The 24,845-nt window shown below is 48.7% G+C and overlaps 1 protein-coding gene across 10 annotated transcripts in view; it reads left to right on the forward strand.

The window, feature by feature from the left end:
• The window catches only part of PLD1 (phospholipase D1), a 100,089-nt gene extending 88,670 nt beyond the window's left edge, over window positions 1-11,419 (forward strand). For 8 of the 10 annotated variants that reach the window (XM_086844310.1, XM_086844313.1, XM_086844316.1 and 5 more), the window contains 6 exons: window positions 414-527; window positions 1,579-1,628; window positions 2,515-2,649; window positions 5,079-5,232; window positions 5,862-5,976; window positions 6,536-11,419. In XM_086844310.1, coding sequence (XP_086700436.1) covers window positions 414-527; window positions 1,579-1,628; window positions 2,515-2,649; window positions 5,079-5,232; window positions 5,862-5,976; window positions 6,536-6,760 — 793 coding nt within the window. In that variant the 3' untranslated portion in view covers window positions 6,761-11,419. Of the gene's footprint in view, window positions 1-413; window positions 528-1,578; window positions 1,629-2,514; window positions 2,650-3,850; window positions 4,733-5,078; window positions 5,233-5,861; window positions 5,977-6,535 lie in introns of those variants that run through there. The other 2 variants (XM_086844318.1, XM_086844317.1) reach the window with 2 other exon arrangements.
• Window positions 11,420-24,845: the final 13,426 nt, after the last annotated feature.

Raw genomic sequence — 24,845 nt, forward strand, 5'->3', positions numbered from 1 at the left:
CAGGAGACAGTGGGAAGGTTGGGCTGGGTTTTGGTTTTCTGCCTGTAATAGCTCTGTAAGCTTTGCTGTGCTCTGTCAGGCAGCAGAAGGAAGAATCCTTCACCTGCCCCTGAATTTCAATAAAAATGTGTTTCTTTTCCTTTAGCTTCTTTTGTTGTTTGCTGACAGTAAATTATTCCCTCTCCTGCTGAAGGAGCACTCACAGAAGTACTGATGGCAGGTGATGATTTCCTTAAACTGGAAATACACTTCACACTTTGCTCCCTTAAAATTCGTGTGCTGGCCTTGGACGGGAACCAAGTCGGTGATCTCAGGGGAAATGAAACTGAGGGGACTTTGTGCAAAGCTGTGACTTTTCCAGGCTGATGTAACATTCCCAGGCTGATCTTCCCCCTAACCCTCTGGTTTTTCAGGGAGAACAAGCGTTTCCGAGTGTACGTGGTGATCCCGCTGCTGCCGGGCTTTGAAGGGGACATCTCGACGGGCGGGGGGAACGCGCTGCAGGCCATCATGCACTTCAACTACAGGTACCCCAGGCAGGCTGTCAGAGAGCCCTGGACACCTCCACTGCTGCAGGGAGTCCCCAAGCCCCACCTGCCATCTGTGTGACCAGCGAGGGCAGAGCTTTGGGCATCCTGGGCTTGGGGAAGGTGTCCCTGCCCATGGCAGGGGGATGAAGCTAGATGAACTTTAAGGCTCAGCCAACCTAAATCATTCTGTGTTTTGTTTTTCATTTAGCTGATTAAATCTTAAAGCTCCAAATCTGTCTCTTTGGCCAATACTTGGCCTGGCTCTGCCCATTGGCCCCATGCAAGCAATGGCATCTTCCCCTGTGTGACTCCCCTGCTCCAGGATGGATGTTTTGCAGCCCAGCAGGCCTCATAGGAGGGACTGAGATGCAGCAGGGTAGTCCTTGTGCTGGGAAGTGTAGAAGAAGGCAAAATGGCCCAAGATGGTTTTACTGGAAAGCTGCTATGTTATATATGGTATGGCCAGGGCACAGTCAGTGTGCAGAGGCTGCTGCAGCCCTCAGAGTGAAATCCCCCCTGTCTGCTGGCCTGCAGGGGTCCTGCTGCACCTCCAGGAGGATCAGTGGGGACACAAGCAGATGGAAAGTAGCATGTGCCCCCGACCCTTCTGCCTGAGCTTCCTCCTGCAAGGACAGCCAGAGGAGATAGCCCATGGATTGGGTGGTTCTCAGTGGAATTCCAGCTGTGGCTTTTCCAGCCCAGCCATAATCACACAAACTCCCTGACCTGGTGTTCTGCACATGTCAACATTTTTCTTAATGTGATTTCACATCCAGGCCTGGCACAGGGGGCAGCAGCCCTGCTTGTCACACATTTACAATCATTGCCACGTGCTCTAGAAGGTAGAAGTGCTCCCTAGCTCCTCTGTGGGTTATATAAGCTCCTTTTGGAACATGAGCAGTCCTTGATGGAGTAACAGTCATTTGGGGGAAAAAATGTGCTCTGGAAGCACCCTGTTTCTCCTGCTGTTTGAGAGGCATCTGTGTTTGTGGTTTACCAACCCGGTTCTGCTCCAGCACGTGCTGATGGCTGCCTGCCTTCTTTCCAGGACCATGTGCCGAGGGGAAAACTCCATCCTGGGCCAGCTGAAGGCAGAGGGTAAGAACTTTAATCCTCTCCTCTGTGTTGTTTACTTTGGATGCTGCTGTTTGATGGACGCATCTCTAACACGTAATGCAACACATGCTACGGGCTCCTGGGGCTGTGAGCGACCTCCTCCCTTCACCATCCTCCCATGGCAAGCTGTGTCAGGTCACACAAGCCATGGCCACTTGTCAGACCTCAGACCTGGCTGCAGCCCTGATCCAGAGGAGGGGAACACCCCAGGGAGGAGCACAGCCCAGTTGCAGCTGCTCAGGATTGTGTTATTTGGAAAATGTCCTGAGCGGGGTCACAATTCTGGGAGCCACGAGCCCTCAGCCTTCCCCGTGGATCCCACACAGGGTTTGTTTCTGGCAGTTGTCAGACGTGGAGAGGAAGAACCTGCCTAAGCAGGAGGCTGTTTCCTTGCCATGAGGAATCCTGCTGGAATTTGCTCTGCTGGGAATTGGAGCACTGTGAAAACCCACATATCACAAACACTAGGACCGTGCATAATGGCTCATTTGTTCTAGGTCCTGGTGTAAATTTGAACTGCACACAAGTGCATTAGGACACATTTGCCATGCTGACCATGAACAAAACACCTGCTTCCAGCTTCCCTTCTGCAGGATCTGCAGAAAAACAATCTCATAGTCCACCTATTGTGCTGTGCCCAGGAGACTGGAGTTATTTCTCACTGAAGTGGGAGCCTCTGTGCAGGCAGCAGATCAGAGCAGCACAGTGAGCTCACAAGAAAATTTTCAAATCTATTTAAAAAACAAAAATATTTCTGTTATCTATTAATTTATAATTAATTTAAAAGTCAAAAGTGAACTTTTGTAGTTCTTATTCATAGGGGTCTTCATGTAAACAAGGTCTTTTTTTCTTGTCTTTTAATTTTCAGTTGGAGATAAGTGGATAAACTACATATCATTCTGTGGCCTTCGAACATATGCAGAGCTGCAAGGAAAACTGGTCACGGAGCTCATCTACGTGCACAGCAAACTGCTCATTGCTGATGACAACACGGTTATAATTGGTGAGCAGGGGCTCTCAGAGGGGTTTGGGGCACTGGGTTATCCTGGATCAATCCCTTCCCATCCCTATGCCCAGTGCAGGCTGCAGGGCCATGGCCTTTTCTGTGTTGTCATTTCTATCCTGAGAAATATTTTGCTGTTTAAAAAAAAAAAAAACCGAACAAAAACAAACCTAAAAAACAAAGTCATAAATTCATCAAGAGGGGAGAAAGGATTCAAAGGGCTGTCATTTAATTTGTTTTTCTAAAATCTTCTAAATCTGTGTGTAACCGTGAAGAGAATCCCAGTGCAGGGAATATTGTCCATCTGTCTTGTATCAAACTCTGCTCTAGCAGGAAGACTTGTGAGACTTGTCATCTGTTCCCGAAAGAACAGAATGTGCTGTAAGATTTGGAAGGTTTGGACAACATGTGTCATGTATCAGCTCCATTTCTAAGAATGGGACAATATGCTATAGGGAGTAATAGATATCATTTCATCCTCTTACCATATTTGTCATGAGAACATGAAGCAAAGACAAGAGAGCTCAGGCTCAGAGCTCTACACTGCAGCAGAATTCCAGCCTGCTTCTTTAAAGAAGCCCTTTTTGAGCTGTTATATCAGCAATAAAAACTTTGCCAATCAATACCTTAATACCAGATTTTACAGGGCTCGAAATACTCCCTCCTTTCAAAGCAGTGATCTCAGATGACCTGTGGTGAGGTTTGCTCCTCTGTCACCTTGTCAGAGGCCAGATCCTGTCTCCAGTGCACAGAGTAGCTCTGAGGTGGTTTGGGATCAGAGCAGGAGCTCTGTTGTTCCAGCTGGAATGGTCTGGGGGCCTGAGGCAGCTCTTAGTTTTTATTTTCTTTACTTATAAGCTTGAGGGTAGATTTTTATACAGCCTTTGCATCTCTGCTGCCTGGTGAGGGGATGGGAAGTCATCCCTTTTCCACATAAGAGAGAATGCATGGAGATTAAGTGCTCATAGAGCTGCTGGGCAGGAGGAGGGGGTGAAAGGACAAAGAGGCACTTAGCTGGTTTTTCCTCTGGAGGTGTTGGCTCCCCTGGAGTTAATCCAGTTCCTGGGAAGGCTCAATGGCTAACTGCAGCCTGGGGGTCTCTTACAGCTGTGTCTGGAGATTTTTTTATTGTTGTTTTTGTCATTTCTGTGGGTTAATGACCTCATTATGCCTATCCTTCCCTCCATCTTGCTGTTCCCAGAGCCAACAGCTGCAAGCAGTGTTCCCCCATGCCATTTTCTGATGTAGGACAGAGAAACCTGTTTGGAGGGACAAAGCCTCAGCTTTGTCTCGAGCAGACCCTCCTGAATGGCACAGCAACCTGGTCTAGTGGAAGGTTTCCCCGACTATGGCAGGGAGGTTAAAACAAGAGGAGCTTGAAAGTCTTTACCAAACCATTCTGAGATTTACCCAGAGAGCCCATCCTGCCTCAGGTAACTGGGTATCCAAACCAAATGCAGTTCAGACCTTTGAAAGCTGTGGCTCCTTCAGCAGAAACATCTGGGAAGTTGCAGAAAGAACAAATTTTGAAAATGTTGGCCTGGGCTTGGCTGAGATTTAATCTTCTTCCAAACCGTTGAAGCCTGCAAAAATCAGTTGGTTTTTTTTTTCTCTACCCCAACTTCTCTCAGGGTCTGTGTTTCCATAAGGAAGCCCCCTGGTTGATTCCTGGAACAGGCTTACCTAGGAACAGAGGCCAGAAAAAGTTAAAAAGATAAAAGCAGATATATTTATTGAAGGGCCTTCAGGTACATTAAGGGCAGACAAAGCCTCCCCAAAGGGCTATACTCAAAAAGGGCAATAGGTCATAAGTTTCTCAGAGAGATATAAGTTTGATCTATTTGCATATAGGGCTAATTCTCCAATTACAGCTTCAGGTAATGAAATATACTCCAAATTTGCTCCCCCCAATTAATTTTTGTTTATACTTTTGAGGGCCTGAGGCAGAGGGTGTCCTTGGTTCTCAGGCTCAGAAGGATCTGACAAAAACATGAAGAGAGCTTACTAACACTCTATATGGAGTTCAGAGTTACACACTAATGCAGTGCAGGGTCTGAAAAATATAAAAGCTAAAATCCCGAGGTATCAGGTTGTGCTTTTACCTGTCGAAGGCGTGGATGGTTCCCCAGGGAGCCGAGGGGTGGCGGGGGGTGATGGAGGGGCGGTGATGGAGGGGGGGTGATGGAGGGGGGTGATGGAGGGGGGTGATGGAGGGGTGGTGATGGAGGGGGGTGATGGAGGGGCGGTGATGGAGGGGGGTGATGGAGGGGCGGTGATGGAGGGGCGGTGATGGAGGGGGGTGATGGAGGGGTGGTGATGGAGGGGGGTGATGGAGGGGCGGTGATGGAGGGGGGTGATGGAGGGGCGGTGATGGAGGGGGGTGATGGAGGGGAGTGCACTGAGACATTGCCTCGTCCCGCCCTGCCCAGGCTCTGCCAACATCAACGACCGCAGCATGCTGGGGAAGAGGGACAGCGAGATGGCCATCATCGTGCAGGACAGTGACACGGTGCCCTCCGTCATGGATGGCCAGGAGTACAGCGCCGGCCGCTTCGCGCAGTCCCTCCGCCTGCGCTGCTTCAGGTGCGCCCGGGGCCGGCCCAGCGCCAGGAGGGGACAGGGCCCTGAGCAGGGCTACGAGCAGGGCTCTCTGACCTGCCCCACAGCCCTTCACACCAATGGGCTGCACTGCCCGCCTGGCTTTGCTTCTGCTCCACCTGCACCGAGCCCAGGGTTTTGCTGCTGTTCCACTGGCCTCACACCGCTCCTGCCCACAGCTTGGTAGCTTGATTTTACAAATTATTTTGCTCCGGAGTTTCGCTAGCGGAGCTCATAAACGAGTGGTATTTCCCCTCCACTTCCCGTTTGCACACTCTCAAGCTTGGGTGGCAGTGTCACTTTTTAAAGGAAGCTTCTTTGCTGGGAGCAGCCATCTGGCCCAAAACACAGCCATTTTTAGTTTAAGGCCTCTTTCTTTTTCCTTTTTCCCCCCCCCCCCCACCCTATTTCCCATCTGGACAGTTACTGCACAAAAGAAAAGGAGAAAATCAAGCAGCACTGGAGCTGGCAGATTATCACAGGGGATGGGAGTGGGAGGCTGCTGGGAGCACACGGGGTTTGGCAAATCCCAAGGAAACGTCTCCTGGCATTTATCAAGAGGGGAGTGCCCAGTGCTTCAGCCTCTGTGACCATCCATCCCTTTGTCTTCTCAGGGTTGTCCTTGGCGGCTCCGATCTCAATCCAGAACACCAGGATCCTGTCTGTGACAAATTCTTCAAGGAGGTGTGGATCGCCACAGCAGCTCGCAATGCCACCATCTTTGATAAAGTGAGGAGCACAGCAACCCCCACTCCCTCCATCCCACACAGAGGCAGCACATGCCAATGGGAGAAACAGCACAGGGAGGGCAAAGAAAGCAGGTCCAGTTCCTGGGGTTGGACCTTCAGAGATGTTTTGAGGGAATGAGTAGTGTCAGATGCAAGATCTGTGAACAAGAAACTGGAGCTGGTGCATGCTCACTGTGACAGCACCCATGAAGGCAGCAGATCAGATTTCTGTGTTTGCATCAGCTGTAGCTCCAGTGAATGACCTTGGTGTAGTTACTACTTGTAATTAGCCACATTGTAACTGGAGTAGCAGCAGATTTTACTTCTGTCTTTTAATGAGTCTTTGCAGTGATCAGAACAGGCCCTGGAGCTTCCCCTCTGCCTGCTGCAGCCTCATCAAGGACAGGCACATCTTTCTTCCCTCCCTGTTCTCTGGGCTGTTAATTCGGTCACTCCCATCCTGGGAAATTTGTACTGGATGCTTTGGTCTTTCTCAGGAACTCTACATTGCTGCATTTCCCCTACACTGACAGGTGACTTCTTCCTTCTGTTTTGATCAGGTGTTTCGATGCCTTCCCAGTGACGAGGTGAATAATTTAACCCAACTGCGTGATTTCATCAACAAGCCCAAATTAGCAAATGATGATCCTGCGAAAGCAGCAGAAGAATTAAAAAAGATTCGTGGGTTTTTAGTACAATTCCCCTTTCGTTTTCTGGAGGAAGAGTACTTGCTTCCCTCTGTTGGAACAAAGGAGTCCATGGTACCCATGGAGGTTTGGACTTAAGAAGATGCAGACTGCTTTACCTCTTAAAGTCTTGTTCTCAGGAGAGAAGTTAATGAAAAATACAGGGTTTTGGAAAGTGAAAGGAGACAAAAAGCTTCTCTACCAAGCTAATGAGCCTTTTTGAAGGATTTTGGTGGAGGAACTTGAAGCAAATTGACACTAGCAGAGAAGAGGAGCAGAAAAACTTGGAAATGATGGCAGATGAAAGGCTGAACCTACGGAGGAGTAACTTCTTTGGACGTGTTCTGAGCATCTAAAGGATGCAGGCTACTTCCTAGGACAGGAACTGACTCCCAGTCGATGTTGTCACCGCTGCCATCTGTATCCTGTGGTTGAGTTCATACTGTGATCGTGCTGTGGCTGCACAGGAGTCCTGGGCTGCGTGTGCTGCTTCTCAGGCTTTGGGTGTCTGCACTTTGGCTCGCTGGAGTTCCCCATCTCAGCCGTCCCACACGCCATCAGAGCACGTTGTGCAGCCCTGCCACTCTTGGGAAGTGCCATTTGCTGCTGCCTTGGGCTGTCCTGCAGCTTTCCAAGTGTAGGAGTTCACTTCTTAAAGGAAACAGACTAACAATCCTGTATCAGAATCGGCATTTTGGTCTCTTCATCACTTTGGGGGGAAAAAAATCCTCTTCCTATTGTAGCTGGAGCAATCAACAGCCCTCAGGCTTGGCAGAGGGCAGTGTCAGTGGAGCTGGAGGTGCTGCTGGAGATCACTGGAGTTTGCTGGCCTTTGCAGACACACAGCACATCAGCTTGGTCCCACTGAGTGTGACTGTTTTCCTCAGGAGAGGACCAAGGTTCCAACTGAAGCCTGAGATGTCCAGAGCCAGGGGAAACCAAGGCATTGCCTGTAACAGGACTGAGACTCCAAAGCCAGCATGATCTGAACCAAGCTCGGCACTCTGCTTGTGAATTTATCTTGCAGCATATGCATACATTTTCATTTCCATCTCTTTCCCCCTATTTCAAAGCTGGAAAGGCCATTAGGCTGACAGAATGCTCAGGCAGAGCTGGTTTAGTAGATGAGGTGAATGCAAGGGGGAAGGGGAGAAAGTGGCAAAGCCTTGTCTCTGCTCTGCTTTGTTCCTGAACCAGCAACAGCCTTGAGTTCAGTCATGCAGGACATGTCTTCCCAAGCAGAGGTAAAACTCAGCATGCACATTCCTGTTTTCCATTGCTGTAAGAAGGTTTCCAAAGCTCTTCTGCACCTCCCTGTACAGAGAAGCAGCAGTTCAATCCAACATCCTGAGAAAAACACTACAGTTCCTAGGTTAGAACCTCATGTGGTGGGCACCAGCCTGGGTCTTACCCCATGCTTCATCCTGCAATGAGACCATGTCTCCCAGTTTCATGTCCAGCTCTGACCTGGGGTGTTCTGGCAGTCTGCAGTGCTGTGTCAGCTGCTGGGAAAATGCAGCATTAGAAAACACTTCAGGAGAGCTGGATCTGGGGGAATGCCAGGCTGAGCTCTTCTGCTGCCCCTGCATCCAGGCATCCCTTCCCAGGATTATACCTGTGCCCAGCACTTGGTCAAAAGGCCCAGTGAACTGGTATTTATTTTAGTTCACAGAAGAGTTAATTTTTTTCTTTTCCGGCTCTTCCAACAGTTTTTTAATTGGAAAAGAATCCCACTGGTTACCTATCTATCCCCAAAATGTAGCTGGCATGACATTTCTGCTGATTGCTTTCTGTGTTCAGACCTGTAAACAGGCACCAGCTTATTCTGTACCTGCTGCATCACCCAAACAGAGAACAAACCCCAGATATTCTTCCAAATCTCAGCCCATTCCTACAGCTTCTACTGTTTTACATTTGTGTTTTGTAGGTGCAGTTGCCTTTTACACTCCTTTCTGGCATCTATGGTCTGGTTCACCTTTGGGAAGTGCATGTGCAGCATTTTATGTGATTGAGTCTGGGGGCTTGATGGTTTTACCTGGCATGCTGTAAGCACACAAATATGTTCCCTTGATTTTTTTCCTTAAAAAAACCTGACCCGGGGTCACCCCCCACAGAGCCAAAGCAAAGTGTGCCCTGACCATTTACAATCGAGAAAGATCAAAGATGTCCTGTGATTTCACATCAGTGCAGGTTCAGAGCTTTTCTCTCCTCATATTTTTAGCTGGTTTCTTTTGACTGAAGCTGCTGACTTCAAACAGTTACAGCCTGCCAGAGAATCCTTGTCAGTCACACAGATCTGTGTTGAGAGTCAGAAAGTGTTCAACCCCTCCACCTATACACTGAACCTTGAAGTGCAACACTCCTGTCACCTTCTAAGTGCTCTTATTCTCCTCATATTCATATTAGTGAAGGTTTTTATAAGTGTTAAATTAGCCTTGCATTGTCTTTCAAAATGGTAGGTAGCTAATTGTTGGGGCTCCCTAACTCCAGAGGTGTTAACTCCTCCTCTGCCAGGCTGCTTTGGGGAAAAACCACTCAGGTTCTGCAATGCTCAGCCCACTGTGTGATAGCTGCTGGTCCCCAGTGATACAGCAGAGCCATGGAGAGAGATGTAATTGACTGGTTTGGTATGAAAAGGTGCTAATTAAGAAGGTCTTTCATTATTGAGGTAGCAGACAGGCCTGGTGTTGGCTCTCTGGGAGGAGGTTCCCCTCTGTGGGAGCAGAGACTGTGCTGATCATCCCTTCCCTGTTGGTGCTGAGTTCCTGACACCAGGAATTTGGTAATATTCAAATGGAAGCAAGGTGTGCACGGCAGCCTTGGCACAGGGAGGAGATCCCAGCGTCCCCAGGGGTTTGTGGGGCCAAAGGTTCCCTGTGGAAGCAGCACTGCTCACCCCAAACAAACAGCAGGCTCCTGATGAAGGCCCTGCTCATTCACACCCTGGGCTGTGCTGTTTGGAGCTGGCTCCTTGGGTCCTGTCAGCTACAGGTTTGTTTCTTACATTAAGAAGCCCGTGAAGTTGAACACCTTGAGAGAGTTGATTTGTGCACCTGAACAATCACTACTTCTTAGTCTGTCATACCAGCGTGGGCTGCAGTCTGGAGAGGGCCACCCACGGTACCCAGAGCTGGAACAGGTGATGTGGATTCAAGCACTGGCAACCCCAGAAACATCAACTGTTTCTTGTGGCAGTTATTTATTAGAACTGTAGGAAATGAGAACTTCTCCCAGGCTCAGACTTTATTTTGTAATTCAGCCCAAGTAGAACACTTATTTTACCTTTAATTTATTCCTTAACACGTTCCACTTTGAGAACTGACACTCCTTTCCTTAAATTTTAATAGTCTGCTCTTTTAAAATATGTGTTTTGTTGTATAGATATTGGACTGGATAAATGTTTCACTGTAAAGTTAATGCATGATTTTAAAAATGAGGAGTAAAATGTCATCATCTCCAAAAACTGTACTAAAAACAATTTAAAGGAGAACCACTCCAGTGCTCCATGGAAGAGGCGAAGTGCTCAGCTCAGTTTTTGGTCTGTTTTTCCCCTGACTTGGTGTGAGCTTTGCTGCATTAAACCCCAAACACTCCATTTTCCTTTTTTTTTTGATCAAATTTCACAACATGATTTTGCAATCCTGGTGCTGTCCCTGGGAGAACCTTAGTGCAGGTGTCACCTTGCTGGGACTCTTCCATGAATAATTTACAATATCTTTATTCCTTTCAAAGGAGCATCCCTGTACAATCAAGTGCAGATGTGTTTTGCTGTTGTTATTTCAGTGTAACGAGCCTCGAGCACTTGTAGCAAGGACAGTCAGGGGGTTCTGTCTGGGCACAGAGCTGTGTTTGTGGAGACACTCCCATACAAGTATGAGAGTACTGTAGGATAATGCCATTTCCCTCTCCTGCTGCATGTGGAGTCCCAAATCCATTATGGGCTAAGCTGACCCCTCTCACCAGCAGCAGAACCTTTCATGGTGCAGTGCTGTGGTGGCCAAAGGGAAGAAAACCAGCGGTGTCCAGACCAGGATATGAGCAGAGGCTGGCACCCCTTGGGTGCCCCACAAAGCGTGAACACACTGTCACAGCTTGTGGCACTCATTCTGCAACTGGTTTCAAACAAGCAATTGCTGCTGCACTGCTGAGATCCTGCTGAAATCAGGAGCTCTGCAGAATCCTGCTTGAAACCCAGGGTGTAACTTGATGGCAGTGAATCAAGGCCAGCATGTGAATCTCTGTATCAAAGTGGAGCTGCCCCACTAACCATACATTGACCACTGAATGCAATGATTCTCTTGGGGTATCACTTTTTTTTTTTCCTATTTTCCTTTCCCTGCCTGCTTTCTTGTTGTATTTTCCAGTATTTGTGATTATTCTGTTTTTAACCTTCCAGTGTCTTTTCATAGAATCTGCTCTGTGTAAATAATTCCAACTTTCCTTAGTCCTGATGCTAGGGAAGTGAGAAAAAGTGTCAAAAAGTCAGTTTTGCAAATGTTGGGGTTTTTGTAAAATTATGTCTCTAGCTAAACTAATCCACAAAAGGAGAGCTTCCACTTGGGGTGTGAGCACAGGTCTGTGCATCCCTCCCTTCCATCAGTGCTGCTGTGACACTGAATATCCCTTCTGTGAAGGCTGCTGGAATTGAGTTTTGTATCCTTGTTCCTGCTAACAATCGCTTTCCTTTCCACTCTGTTTCTATCTGGTAAATGAATGTGTATTAATGGACTGAAAATACAACCGATCATCATGTCAGAACACTTGGCTTTGGTGTCATTTCTCCTTGTTTTGGGGGCCCCATCCTGCCTTGGGATGAGTTCTGTCCTTGCTCAGTATCAGCAGCCAAGACGTGATGGGGAAAGGCCCAGAACAGCAATAAAAATGGCTAGACTTGAGTCATTTGGGTTTTCCTGGGAGAGAGAAATTGCTGGGGTGAAACAGCATAGAAAGAAAATTGCACTTCTTAAATAGATTAAAGAGTCATGTTTTAAAGGAGTTTTAATAATCCAAAAGCATTATGAAAGGCATAGACAAAAACTCTCCGTATCCAAAATAGAATTAACTTGCCCCTCTCTGACTTCCAGTAAAGGAAATTTAGCAGAGAGGAAAAAGCAGCTGCCTGTTGTCCTCCAGGGGCAGAAGAGATTAATAAAGCATCAGTGGCATTTCCAAGCTCTCTTGCAAACTGAAAACATATTAACTTCTCCATTTCGTAGGTTTCATCTCCTTTCTCAGATGCCGGAGGGCTCTCCGCATCCTCAGAACTTCCAAACCCAATCTGTGTCCTCGACAGACACAATAAACCAAGACAACAGAGCCAGAGGGTGAGGCAGGGGGTTGGTAAGAGACATCAGGCAGCTGCTGAGTGACACTGTCGGCTTCCACTGCCACTCCAGCATCCCCCTGCTGATGATGTGCCTCCTGAGTCCCACTTACTGGCTCCTGAAGAGGAGCTAGCAGCAAGGAGGAGAGATGTGGGGCCTGCCAGCCTCTGCTGGGTGCATGGTGCTGGGCCCAGGGGTGCTGGATGGCAGCAGGGCGGCTGTGGGGTCACACAGGGCAGCCACAGCTGAGGCTGGCACTGTCCTGCCACCACTGCTTGGCTTCCCTGCGAGCGGCGCCAGAGCCGTGGGATCCCAGTTGAGACTATCTTGGTGTGAAATTAATGTGAAACTGGAAGTGGTCCTGAACATAGGCAGTTCAGGTATGGATTTGTTGGAAGGATCCTTTCCCTTTTCTACGTGGTTGTCCTGGTTTCAGGGGGAAAAAGTTCATTTTTCCTCAGTAACTGGCAGGTTCTGTTTTGGATTCAAGCAGGGGTCCAACTCAAGGGCACTGTTGCTGCTTTTGCTGTTTTCCCTCTCCTCCTGTGCTCCTGCAGGGCCTGAGCTGGTTCACATCCATCCCTAAAAGCAGCAGTGAATGGCAGCTCACGGCTGTGGCTGGCACTGAGTGTGCGGGGAGGCAGGAACGCGATGGCACAACTCCCCCTGACCAGAATGTTCCTGTTTGCTCGCCGGAGGACTTGCAAAGCCTCAATTTGACGGCTCCTCGCTGAGCAGGAACGCAGCCCACGCCTACCCTGAACACAAAGTGCCCTTGCCAGAGTGTTTAACAACCTGTTCTTTCCAGGATGGATTTCTCCAGCCATTTTTTGTGCCGAGGCTGTTCCTGTCTCCTCCCACAGGTCAGCTCCTCCATCGTGGATGTGTCCCCAGGAATCCCATGCCAGGGGCAGGAGGAATCCTCTCACCCACCCCAGCACCCAGCACATCTGCTCTCTGGGCCTTCGTTGGCATTTGTGCACCAAGCTCTCAATAACACATCAACTTTAATGAGTGCCAGCCCTTTGCATGCATGAAATCACTAATATGCTGTAGTTATTTTTGCTCTGAGGAAGAAAGCAGGGAAGAAATGAAAAAAGAAAAGGTTTTGTGAGCCGGGTCTAAGGGTACATGAAGAAACAGGTTTCTTCTCACTGCTAAAAATCAATTTATTTTAGTTTCTCTGCAATTGTGCCTGCTCTTCACATTTTCAAGTACAGCTCTGAAGCACTGATGCAGTGGAGTGAAGGTTTGAAGAGCTTGAATCACAACAGCACTGTGAGTGAAATGCTCAATTTTTTTCTTATTGGAAAAATTAAAAGTGACAGCTTCAAAATTGGTTCCACTGCTTTGATTGATTAGACAGAATATTTAGCTCAAAATGATTATGGCAAGATTTTCTACAGAGGCTCATGGTTGGGATGGAAATTAATTTGGAGAAAAGGGGAGGGAGGGCTGTTAAAAAAGGAATTATTCTGCAAAGGAAACTGTTTATCCCCAGAATCTGTGATGAGTAATGTCTCCATATTCAGCCTGATCTCAATAATTAAATATTCTGTGAGTTCCCATTTGAGGACAAAGGAAAGGGGGACAGGGAGATAGTGTTAATGAGGCTTCACAGGTGTCTGTCCCCTGGATATTCTGATGCCCCCAGTGTGCTGCTCAGTGCCCAGCAGGTGGCCTGTCCATAGGGAATTTCCTGACCAGGAAACCTGCCCTGGGCCAAGGTTGGGTGTTCAGCTGGAGCCCTGCTGGGCCAGGTGAGCTGGAGGTCACACACCGGGAAGCTGAGGGCCACTGAAAGTGCTGTGGGCACAAGTTCAGATTAGAGCTGGACCCACCTCTGCAGCTGGAGAATCCAGGGCCAAGCACAGCTTCAAGCAGACACATCACAAGGATGCTCCAGGGTCTCCAGACAGACAGCTGCTCTCTTGCTCCAGATCCTTCCTGGAATGGGAGAGCTGGGGATACCTGAGAGAGTGGGGACAGCAGGCTGGGCTGTCACCCAGGGAGATACCAACAACAGAATCACAGAATGGTTTGGGTTGGAAGGGACCTTAAAGCTCCTCTTGTTCCACCCCCTACCCTAGGCAGGGACACCTTCCACTATCCCAGTGTGCTCCAAGACCACCCAGCCTGGCCTTGGACACCTCCAGAGATGTTGCAGCCACAGCTTCTCTGGGCACCTTGTGCCAGGGCCTCTCCACACTCACAGGGAAGAATTTTTCCCCTGTCCAATCTAAACCTACTCTCATTCAGTTAGAAGTGATTCCCCCTTCTCCTGCAACTGCAGGCTCTTTCAAGAAGTCTCTCTCCATCTTTCTTGCAGGCTCCCTTCAGTACTGCAATGCCATAATTAGGTGACTCCAAAGCCTTCTTTCCAGGCTGAACAATCCCAATTCTCTCAGCCTTACAGCAGAGGTGTTCCATGCCTTGTGGCTCTATCCTGCTGCTGGTATCCTGCCTTTGGCATTTATCTAATTCGTGCTTGTTCCTTTCACTAAACAGGCAGAAAAGTGTTTCTACTCTCTCCACTGGGTTATCTTCCTTATTCCACTCTTTATCAGACAAATGCACTTTAAAGGGCCCAGCCAAGCCCAGCAGATTCACAGGCTGGAACCTGCACACTGCACGTGCAAGACAGAAACAGAAAATGGGTCCTGCAGGAGAGGACTCAGGCTTCTTGCCCAGCATTTTTTAATTTCAGCTTGAAAGATGGGTTTGACACTTTGGGTTGTTGGGTTGTGTCTTTGGGTTGGTTTTTTTTGTTTGTTTGTTTGTTTTTTCTTTACATTTTTACATCCAGCTATGGATTAGACCCACCTAAGGAAAAAAGCATTGCTGGAGAGATTCTTCCCGGAGGATGCAAACTCTCCCTGAAGCCGGGGGCTGGGTGGCCGCGTTCCTCTAGAGGGTGCTGCGGGCTCAGCCTGCGCTCCCCCGGGAGGGGATGGGCGCAGTGCCCGGAGCCTGCGAGCCCCCAGCCCGCTGTGCCCGGAGCCTGCGAGCCCCCAGCCCGCTGTGCCCGGAGCCTGCGAGCCCCCAGCCCGCTGTGCCCGGAGCCTGCGAGCCCCCAGCCCGCTGTGCCCGGAGCCTGCGAGCCCCCAGCCCGCTGTGCCCGGAGCCTGCGAGCCCCCAGCCCGCTGTGCCCGGAGCCTGCGAGCCCCCAGCCCGCTGTGCCCGGAGCCTGCGAGCCCCCAGCCCGCTGTGCCCGGAGCCTGCGAGCCCCCAGCCCGCTGTGCCGGCTCCCTGCGCATCCCTACGGCCCCAGCCCAGCTGCGGGACCAGGCTGCAGCTAAACCACACAACCCTGCCGGGCTCCCTCCTCCAGCCTGCGCCTGCCTCTCTCCATGGGGTGTTCCCCTTGCTGCTGGGGGCTCGCAGGTCAGCATCTCCCCATCCCTCTGAGCACGGTCACGCCGAGACATTTTTAAATGAAGTACTACACGTACCGTGACTGTTCGGGCTTGAATACATTCCCTGCCTACCTTGTCCTTCCCAGAAGGCTGCGTTGGCTCTCCAGTGACTCGCTGCAATATGTATCTCCACTTCGTTTCCTTGCAGACCATATCTGTACGACATCGATTGTACTGGCTAAGAATGCTTACAAACCTATTTCCTGCTGCAGGATGATCACATTATACACAATTACACACTCTAGGAATTTCTCCTGAGATCCAGCTGGGTACAGGCTGGAGCGGCGGAGGAGCCGGAGCGTGTGCGGAATAATGAATCACTCATTCAAGCTGACTTCGAGCTCTTGGGTTGTGTGAGCATGTGGTGAGCTGCACTAGCTGCTTATTGCCCCCCAAAAAGCCTGAATCACTTAAATCATTCCAAATTTGGTTTCCACTGTGTGTACACTTCCAGGGTCTTGCCATTTCATCATTATTATTTTTACCATACCAGAAAGGTTTGTGCAGAATTTGTTCTAAATGTCTCAGCAGGAGAAGTCTCCATGAGCCGAGACATGCTGTTCCAAACAGAGACTTTCTCAGCAGGAGCAAAATCCATGTCTACAAGGTTCCTACCCTCAGAAGAGACACAGTATTGCTTGTCCTGTGGAACTGGTGGTGATGGCAGCAGCAGCAGCACCATGGGGCACCTTCCCAGGATCTTGGGATGCCAAGGGATCTAAAACTGCAGCATTTCCCTGGCTTGGAAATGTCACAGCCTTAGATGGGACAGAGCTGCCTGTTTGCCTTCGAGAAGGGCAGGGATGTCTCATGCAGAGTTTTTTTATAAACAAGGAAGCTGATGCTTTTCTTTGACCCCCTGTTGGATCTGTCTAGCAAAGCCATGTTCTGTAGTGTCACGGGAGGGACATGGAGATGATGTATGGCCATGATGAATCCCACAATAAGGAGCACAAAGCCCATCAAGCTATGCTGGCTGTCCTTGAGAGCAGGGCACTGGCACAGCTGCAGTGCCAGGGCTGCAGTGTGGCACATTGCAACACCCAAAAACCTGACCCAAAAACCTGACACCTGGTGAAACACCTCCCTGCACAGCACCACCTCCCTGGTATCCAGCTATGTTTTATCCACTGCTCCATCGTTATCTGCCAGCTCAAAAGGCTGGAGCATGTTTGTTAGCTAAAGATTTCCTTTTAGGGACCTGGCAGCAGATTATCCTGGCTGTTTCTAACAATGTGTAATCTAAGCTGTCACCCACGTTTCCAATATTTTACTTCTGGCAAGGTTACAACAAGGCTGGAGTGGAGCTGAGGGGTTGGAGAGTCCTCCTCATGCTGGATGGATGGTCTTTGACCTGGGACCTCACCAATCCTGTCACCTCCACCCTCAGGTCACCTGAACTTAACTTCAGGTTCTTTAACCCTCTCAGGGATCATACTATATTGCTTTCTTAAGGCTACGACTTCCAGTTGTTCATTTTAAAATAAGAGCTAAAAGTCATATATAGACACGTGGTTCTAAGACCTGCAAAAGTGCTGAATGTTGTGAGAGCTGGGAGAAAAATCAAGCAAAATGTCTCCACAGAAACAATTCAGGTGTGCCTTTTGGAAGACCCACCCTTGCCAAGCAGGCTTGTGTACTCCCCTTTTGTTCATCCTAACTTTTGTTTATATCAACCTCTGCAAAGAGAATTTAGCAGAGGATTTACTGGCACACAGATTTTTTTCTAGTTTTTCCGATGTGGCACATCCACCCACCCACCTGGGTGTGTTTAGCAGGTGCCCAGCTTCTTGTGCCATGTGAGATAATGTCACTTTGACCCCAAATGTTTCTTTCTTTCTGACTAAATGGCTGCTGTGCTGGTGGTTTTGCTGTGCTTAATCTGAACTCGGTACAAGGCTGATGTGCTCGTTATGTTCTCACATTCCTTTATCTACAAAGCCAGGACCTGAAACAAAACACAGGCAATTCTGTAAGGGTGAACACAACTGTTTTGCATGCCTGGAAGAAATTGTTGCCTTACAGTTGTCTTACAGGTTTTTCATTATTTTAATGGGTAATCCCAGGCTGGCTGCATCTCAGCTCTAACACTTGATCAAGTTAGAGACTGAAAAGTAATGAAAAACCAGGCTGAAAGAGGACCTGCGTGTTTCAGGAGCTCAAGTCCTATTTTTCACGAGCAACCTGGGTTTTTAGCAGCCTAATTGGCATTTACTAGCAGCTGGACTAGCTCTTAATGCTCAGTTTTGCAGAGGTAAAGGCTAATTCTCTTTCAGCGAACAGCATGTGTCAGCTACAGCAAATGCAAAGCTCAGACTTTGCTGTTCGTGTCATCTGGTGCTTCTGAGAGCTCACAAAGGGCTGAACCCACCGCCTGCCTGCGTGGAGGATGGTGGATTCTCTGTCAGGATATGGATAACTTGCTTCTTAAGATTTGTGTCAAGCACTGAAACCATCTATAGCAACTAAATAATTCAGAGAAATTTTGCAGAGAGGTCCCTTGTGGGGCTGTCAGCACGTCCCCCCTCTGCATTTTGGTGAGATGATGTGGCACAGAATGGCTTTATCCCCTCTGTCCAAGCATGTGATGAAAGGGGACCAACAGGACACGACTCACCACAATCAGCTTTGGTCAAGTAGGACTTGAAAGTGAGCTGAGCCACTGACTCATTTTTACATCTCCCTTGACAGGCACCAGGGAGGAGGATTCTTACTGTCAGGACAGGTTGGAGCTCTTCCAGTATCCAAGGGCACAAAAACACCTCCTGCCTTTGCCACTGCCCCAAGCCTTTCAGCTGACTCCTCAGCAAAGTCTGGGTTAGGAAAGCACCAGGAACAAAGCACCAGTAACAGAGCAGGGCGTGTACAAACAATGTGCCTGGTATTTGTAGGTGTCTGAGCTTTCCAGAGCCCTGCACTGGACACGGCTGGAGCACCACTCTGACAGCCTCAGGCAGCAGTGATGGACAAAGAAGTCAGTCTTCAATTGCTGTCATCTGCAGTGTGTCTCTTCCCAGTCATCTCCTTGTGCTTTTGAGAGTCTTGTAACTCTTGGGGGTGGCAAAGGTCTGTGCTAGGAGCCACAAACCGAGAAACACGGACTTCTGAGTTAATTAAATATATAATGACACTTTTAAAAGTCTCTCTAATACTCTGGCTGCTTTGAGCCTGTAGGGGACAGAATTTCAAAGGAAATTTTCCAGCTTATCCCTCCCACTCAGAACTGGTGCACAGAGGAACTGGGTCTCAGTCATGTCTTCGTCGTTTAAGGCTGATATAATTTTCTTACCAAGGTTCTCCTGAGTGTCCTGTCTATTCCCAGCTGATGGTTCCTTGTAGTAACCTACTCATGAGAGCCCAGACTGCAGGCTCAGATGTGGGCAGGGTTTCCCCCTGCTCTGAGGATCAGCCCACTCTTTTCTGCTTTCTTAACTGAAGATGGAGTCGCTCCACTGAACATGCAGAACGCCTTCAAAAGATATTTTCAAAACCACACAGTTTCCTGCCTGGTGTTTTGGTAGTTATTCAGAAATCACATGTTAACACCAAAGTCATCAGCTTGTTTAAATGTACCCGTTTTATTTTGATCTCTATATCCTTGTGCCAAACCAAGTGTGACCATGCTCTTCCCATCTTGGATGCCCCTTCATTCCCAGGTTTCTACTGGCCAGTGGGACATTGCACAGCTAGGAGGACCCTTGTCCCTTCTTCCTGGGTTTGCCTCCCATGGATAAAAAATGTGTCAATCAGTGTATATAAACTCTACAGGGCCTCCTGGGCCCAAAGCCAGCCTCCATCCACATCCCTGCGGCAGAAGGCCTTCCATATATAAATCCAGCTCGAGTGCCTCCTCTCTGAGATGGTGAAGTGATATTTTTGGGTGCTCTGGTAATGATTTTCTCTTTCAGCAAGTCAGAAAGCCCATGCCTTGATATTCTCCATCCGTTTCCTAAGCGTACATCATGTCTTACCTTTGGTGAATATTTGGGTGAGCTTTTTTAAGCTTTTCCTTGTTATGACAGGACCTAGAACATCCCCCTCCTTTTTATTTTTTTTTTAAAATCATTTTCATCTAATTCCAGGAGGAGTGCTTTCATAGACTGCCACATCTCCATGAAGGCATGAGGAAGTAAACACCTCTGAGTGAAGCCTCCCCAGAAAGGCAACAGCAGTTGGCTCAAACCCCGTCTTCCTACTCAATCCCTCACACTTTAAGCGCTACTCAGATGATTACTTTGAGCTGCTTAAATACCTCCAGTTGTTCTCTGACTCGCTTCTGCTTTGGGCATTGATGATGAGTGGGAAGCACGAAAACACTTGCAAAGTCTGTTCTGTCGTTTAACCTTCCTTTTATTCTTTGGGGGTGAGTGTGTGTGTGTATAGAAGACTTACACCTTTTGCAGGGGAAAACAACAAGTATTTGACATGCTCCCAACAAGGCAGAAGCACCATGTGTTTGTGGCCCTATCTTCTTTGCAGAACAACAAATCTCACAAGCCATGGTGAAGACACTGATCATTAAAAAAAGGGAAAGCTGGAAAAATACATATGCCAAGGATGTTTTGGACCTGTATTGCCTTCAGTCTCACAGGAGAGCCCTGTATGCTTGGCTGCCACTGAAGCCCTGTGGGACCTTTGTTGTCAGCACCTTTGCCAACTGCAGTTCCAGTTTTGTAACCCCTTTCCTGAGGAGAGATGTTGAACCCTACCCACACCTCAGGATAGATTATAATTTAAAAAAACTAAAAAACCTCACTGTTCCTGAAATGTATCTTAATTAACTCTCAGCAATTTGCATTTGACAAAAGATAGAAGCCAGTTTCTCTTGTTCTACTGATCTGTGCTTCGTGCCAGATGGGGGTGGCTTTGGGTCAGGTGTTTCCCAGACCTGGGGCTGTCTTTGGGATGGAAGGCAACCCAGGAGAGAAAAGGGAAAGAGAGAAAATAAATACTGGTTGGCTTAGGGTAGCTCAGCTCCAGACTGATCCGCATAAAAAAAGTATTGGGATGATAAATAATTTTGATAAAAGGCACTTGACAAATGGACCAGCTGTTCCACCCTGTGGATGGGGCTGTAAATCAAATATTTATGGGCAGGGTCTCCCAAAGGACTTCCCTGCTGTGGCAAGTGGGTTCTGGGGAACATCCCTATTCTGGCAGCTCATGCATTCTGGATCTTATACATACTAATATCATCCCTGAGATCCTGGGAAAGAAAGGAGAGATTAGTATTCCTCAGCAGAACTGTGGGGACATGGTTTGCTGGGGGCAAGGCCACATTAGGTTTTCTGCAAGCAGTGCAAAATGGGGTTTTGATTGGTTTCTAACCAGTCACAATTGGCACATTTTAAATGACTATAAAAGACCTGACACCCTTCTGAAAAGCAGGGTTGGCCTTTAATGTTTTTTTCTCTTTGTAGAGGAGGCACAAAGGAAAGAGGTTAATTGACAAAACCAAGTCCTGCATCACTAGTGTGGAGTGTTCCCAAATAGCAACATGAAAATGTATTGCCAAAAAGACATGTTAGACCCCTGATGCTATAGCCAGGCTGAGGGGCGAGATATCAGTGCCTGCTGCATCTGCTGGGGAGGCACACACGTTATTATACACAGCTCTGCTTTATCTAAAACCTGAAATTTTACATTTAAATGTTAACGTTCTGGTAAATGGTACAGAGGAGCCTCAAAGGATGTGGGTGCTTGTTACCCTGGGGAGGCATTCTTCAGCTCAGGCCAGGCACAGAGTCAGTCTGAGCTACATAACCAGGCAGGGGCACAGCGAGCACTCCTGCTGCTTTCAGCAGCGTGCTGGGGGTGGCTTCTAGGCTGGTGTGTCCTTGGTGGCTTTGGCCCACAGTGGCAGCCCTCAAGAGAAGACAAGATTGGCAACAGAAGGGGCATAAAGAAAACCCTGTGCTGGTCCACAGTGTCAAATATTCTGGGGAAAAACAGCAGCTTGGAGAGGTGCTGTGGGCGAGTTAACCTCCTGGAAGTGAACCATTCCCTACCTCTTTTCCCCAGGAATTTGCTGTTCGAGTGCACCACTCTGTTCCTTGGTATGAATCTGTAGAGGAAGGGTTTTCCAAAGAGCCCTTGCTGATTTTCCATTTACTCCCCCATCACAGTGATTACAGGGGTTTGTACTTACACAATGCTTAAGTAAAGGAGTGATGAACTATTTACAGGGGATTTTTCTTTTGTATACAGCTATAGGAAAAATCCTGGCAGCAGGGTTCACTCATGTAGTCCTGCTCTGCTCCGAGGATGCAATGGAAAAACACTTCTCTCCCTGGAGAGGAACCCACATCAGCAGGAGGACAAGCAATCAGTAAGTGATAATGAATCAGTTAAAGTGCATTTGAGATCAATAGATGTAGGTTAGGACACATGTAGCCAGTCATTTATGAGTCTCTTTTAACACAGCTGCATGTGTGCTAAACCTCAATTATAATGCATTATTCAGAGTATAAATTTTTCAGCATTCTCTGTTCAGTCCTTTAAGAAATGGACTTGGGACACCAGGGCCATGTGGTTGCAGGATTATTGTGGAATAAATCATATGTTGGGGCCCAAATGTGCTTCCTTGTTTGCTTCATTCCTTTTTTTGATCATCTTTTGAAGAATGACCCAAAGCCCAAAGCACTTGAACCTGTTTCTAATTGGGCAGGGCTTATGTGTCACTTAGATTTACTCATTCGACATACACCCCCTCACAATATAATTAACAGTGATGCCACTGTTAGATAATTAAATTTAGTTTTAGGCAGAGGTCAAATGACCTGGATGGTTTATATGGGGGCTGATGCCCTTCAACGAGTAAATCAAAAATAGTGATCTCAGGGTCCCCCACTGCTGACAGCAGAGCTTTGGGTCATTGAGGTGCTCATTGCTCACCAAGGCCTGTTGGAAATACAAAATTTTCCCACCTCCCCACTTTCCAAATGGAAATGAAATAGGAAAAACAATGACCTGTCACAGAATGATTCCAGTGTCTGTGCTGGTAGACATGAAAATGGAGCTGATGAGGGATGTGGGGACTGGAAGGGCTGTGTGCTTCTTCCATGGTTATTGCTTAATGAAGGATGGGACGTGGTGAATTCCACTCCATTCCTTTATTTGGCTTGGTGCTGCATCTCACCCATAGCTGTGCCAGAGCTGCTGGAGCTGGTGTGGCACAGCAGGGTCCAGCTGCTATGCCCAGGGAGGACCTGCCAGGTGAAAACTCAATTTTGTGCTGAAATGACTCATGGCAAAATATTTTGAGCCAGTTCAACTGAGAACTTTGAGTCACAGTGACTCAAACGGTAACTGCAAGGTTTGTTTAGATGCTCCTGGCAGAAAGAAACAGTGTACAGGGAGACACAGATAGATTGGTAAATATATAACTAAAAGAGTAACATATTGGAAACTTAATTTTTTTTTATGGAAAAAGCTTCCTACAAAAAATGTCTGCTCAGTTTAAGCTTTTCCTGCAGCCTGGCTGGGCACCAGTACAGCCCACATAGCAGCCCTGGCATCTCCAAAGGTCACTGGGTGCACATCTCCCCTCCAAGGCTCTGATTTTACTCCAAGCAGCCTGGAAACAGCAGCCTCCTCTGGGATTTTCCTGTCATTCCCCTCTATCACATTATGCATTTCTTATTTCAGTGATAACAGGAGGGTCCTCTACATTTTCCTCATCTCAATAGGCAGTGGATAGATCATAATTAAATCACAGCTTAGCTTGGGACTTGGCGCTCGTGCTGAGGATCACAGCAATCTGTCTATTTGCAGGATTAAACATACATATATATATATATGCATATATTAATCCTTATGTTTTTCACAAATAATCCTGTGTGTTCTTGGATGGAAATCACATTAGAGCAAGCCAGCATCCTCTCTCATCCTGTTTGTTCCTCCCTTCTCTCCCTGAGAACAATGACAGCAGGAGGAAGTCTCGCATTGGTTTGTTACCAGTTTCCAGGCAGTTTTGCTTCCAGCTCCCCAACTACAAGCGCAACATTGCAATCCCTGGGCTGGAACAGACACAGACAACATCTGGTCTAGAAAAACACCACAAAAGATTGGGGAGTTTGTTGACTTCAGCATTTTGATCAAATTTACCTCTTTATATGTGAGTGAGGGCTATGGACTGTGCACGATATTAAGGAGTGATGATTTGTAGCTCGGGAAAAGGGGTTAAATCCAGGCAGGCTGCCGTCACTGCGGGTGATGTGCAGCCCCGTGTGACTTCCACTACCTGCCACTTGGGCAGTTCATTACCAAAAAAATTCACATTCTGCTGCGCCCTTGCAGCCCTGCAAGCCGAAACCCCGGTGCTGCGATCAGGATTAGTGAGGGGTAAGGCAGGGATGCAGCCCCTCAGGACAGAGGCGGTGGCAGCTGTTTCTGGGGAGGTTTCAGCAGCTCCTGCTGGCCTTTGTCCATCTGTGTCCTGCAGTCCTGCCTGGTGAGGCTGCACCTCCTGCACCAGCAGCAGCACGCAGCCTCCCCACAACTGCACGACTGTTTGTAATAACATTTATTATTACTTTTTGGAGCACATCTCCAATCAGAAAGTGTAAGAAAATCCCATCCGCCTGCCAGTTGACTCATGTGTAGGGTTTCCGCTTCCCAGATCTGCATATTGTAAGCTCCTGACACAAGTTGATGTTTTAAGTACAGCTTCCATACGGCTCTCTCAAAGGCAACAGATTTTTTATACGTATATATTTATATACGGCACCTGGTTTGGCAGGAACCACATCCGAAAAAGGGAAATAAGGAAAACTAAAATCTGACTCTACCTAGCTATTGCTGGCTTGGGAGGCGGTTCGGCCAATTCCAAACACAGCATCAATCTCTTATTCCTACTTGGGATCAGCACGGGAGTCGGTAGGGCTGGGATGGCTCCCGAGTGCCGAGCAAACAGGTCGACAGCAGGTCAGCAAACCCAGGTGTGACATCTGGATCCACCTGCAGAAGGGCCAAATCCCACTGAGCATCCCGAGGAACACAAAGCAGTCGGACGGCTGCTCCTCTGCCTTTGGCGCTTCCCACCCTCCTGCCCGGCAGAATTTGGGTTCAGCACCTGAAACCGGGCAGCTTTTCCCAAGGGACCTGACGGGCACCACCGCCGGGGTGCTGCGGTGGGGGAACCCAGGCGGCCTGGACCCCCTGTGCCTTTCGCCCACGTCCGGCCTGGACGCCGGGACCTTTCCGCCCGCTCTGTGCCGGGGGCATCTGCGCGCTGCAGGAGCCCGTTCGTGTGCCACTGGGCGTGCACCCCCGAGCGTCCCGGTCGGGGGTGCCCCCGCGGGTGCCGCTGCCACCGGAGGCCGTCCCCGTGCCCTCGGTCGCCACCGCGGCTCCCGGCGCAGCCCCCGCCCGCCCCTGAGGGGGCTCTGCCCGCCCCCGCGCGGCGCCGCCCCCTGGCGGCGGGTCGGGCGCCGCCCCCGCGGT

This window comes from Cyanistes caeruleus, chromosome 10 (genome assembly GCF_971803275.1).
Source record: "Cyanistes caeruleus chromosome 10, bCyaCae1.hap1.1, whole genome shotgun sequence".
NCBI lineage: Eukaryota > Metazoa > Chordata > Aves > Passeriformes > Paridae > Cyanistes > Cyanistes caeruleus.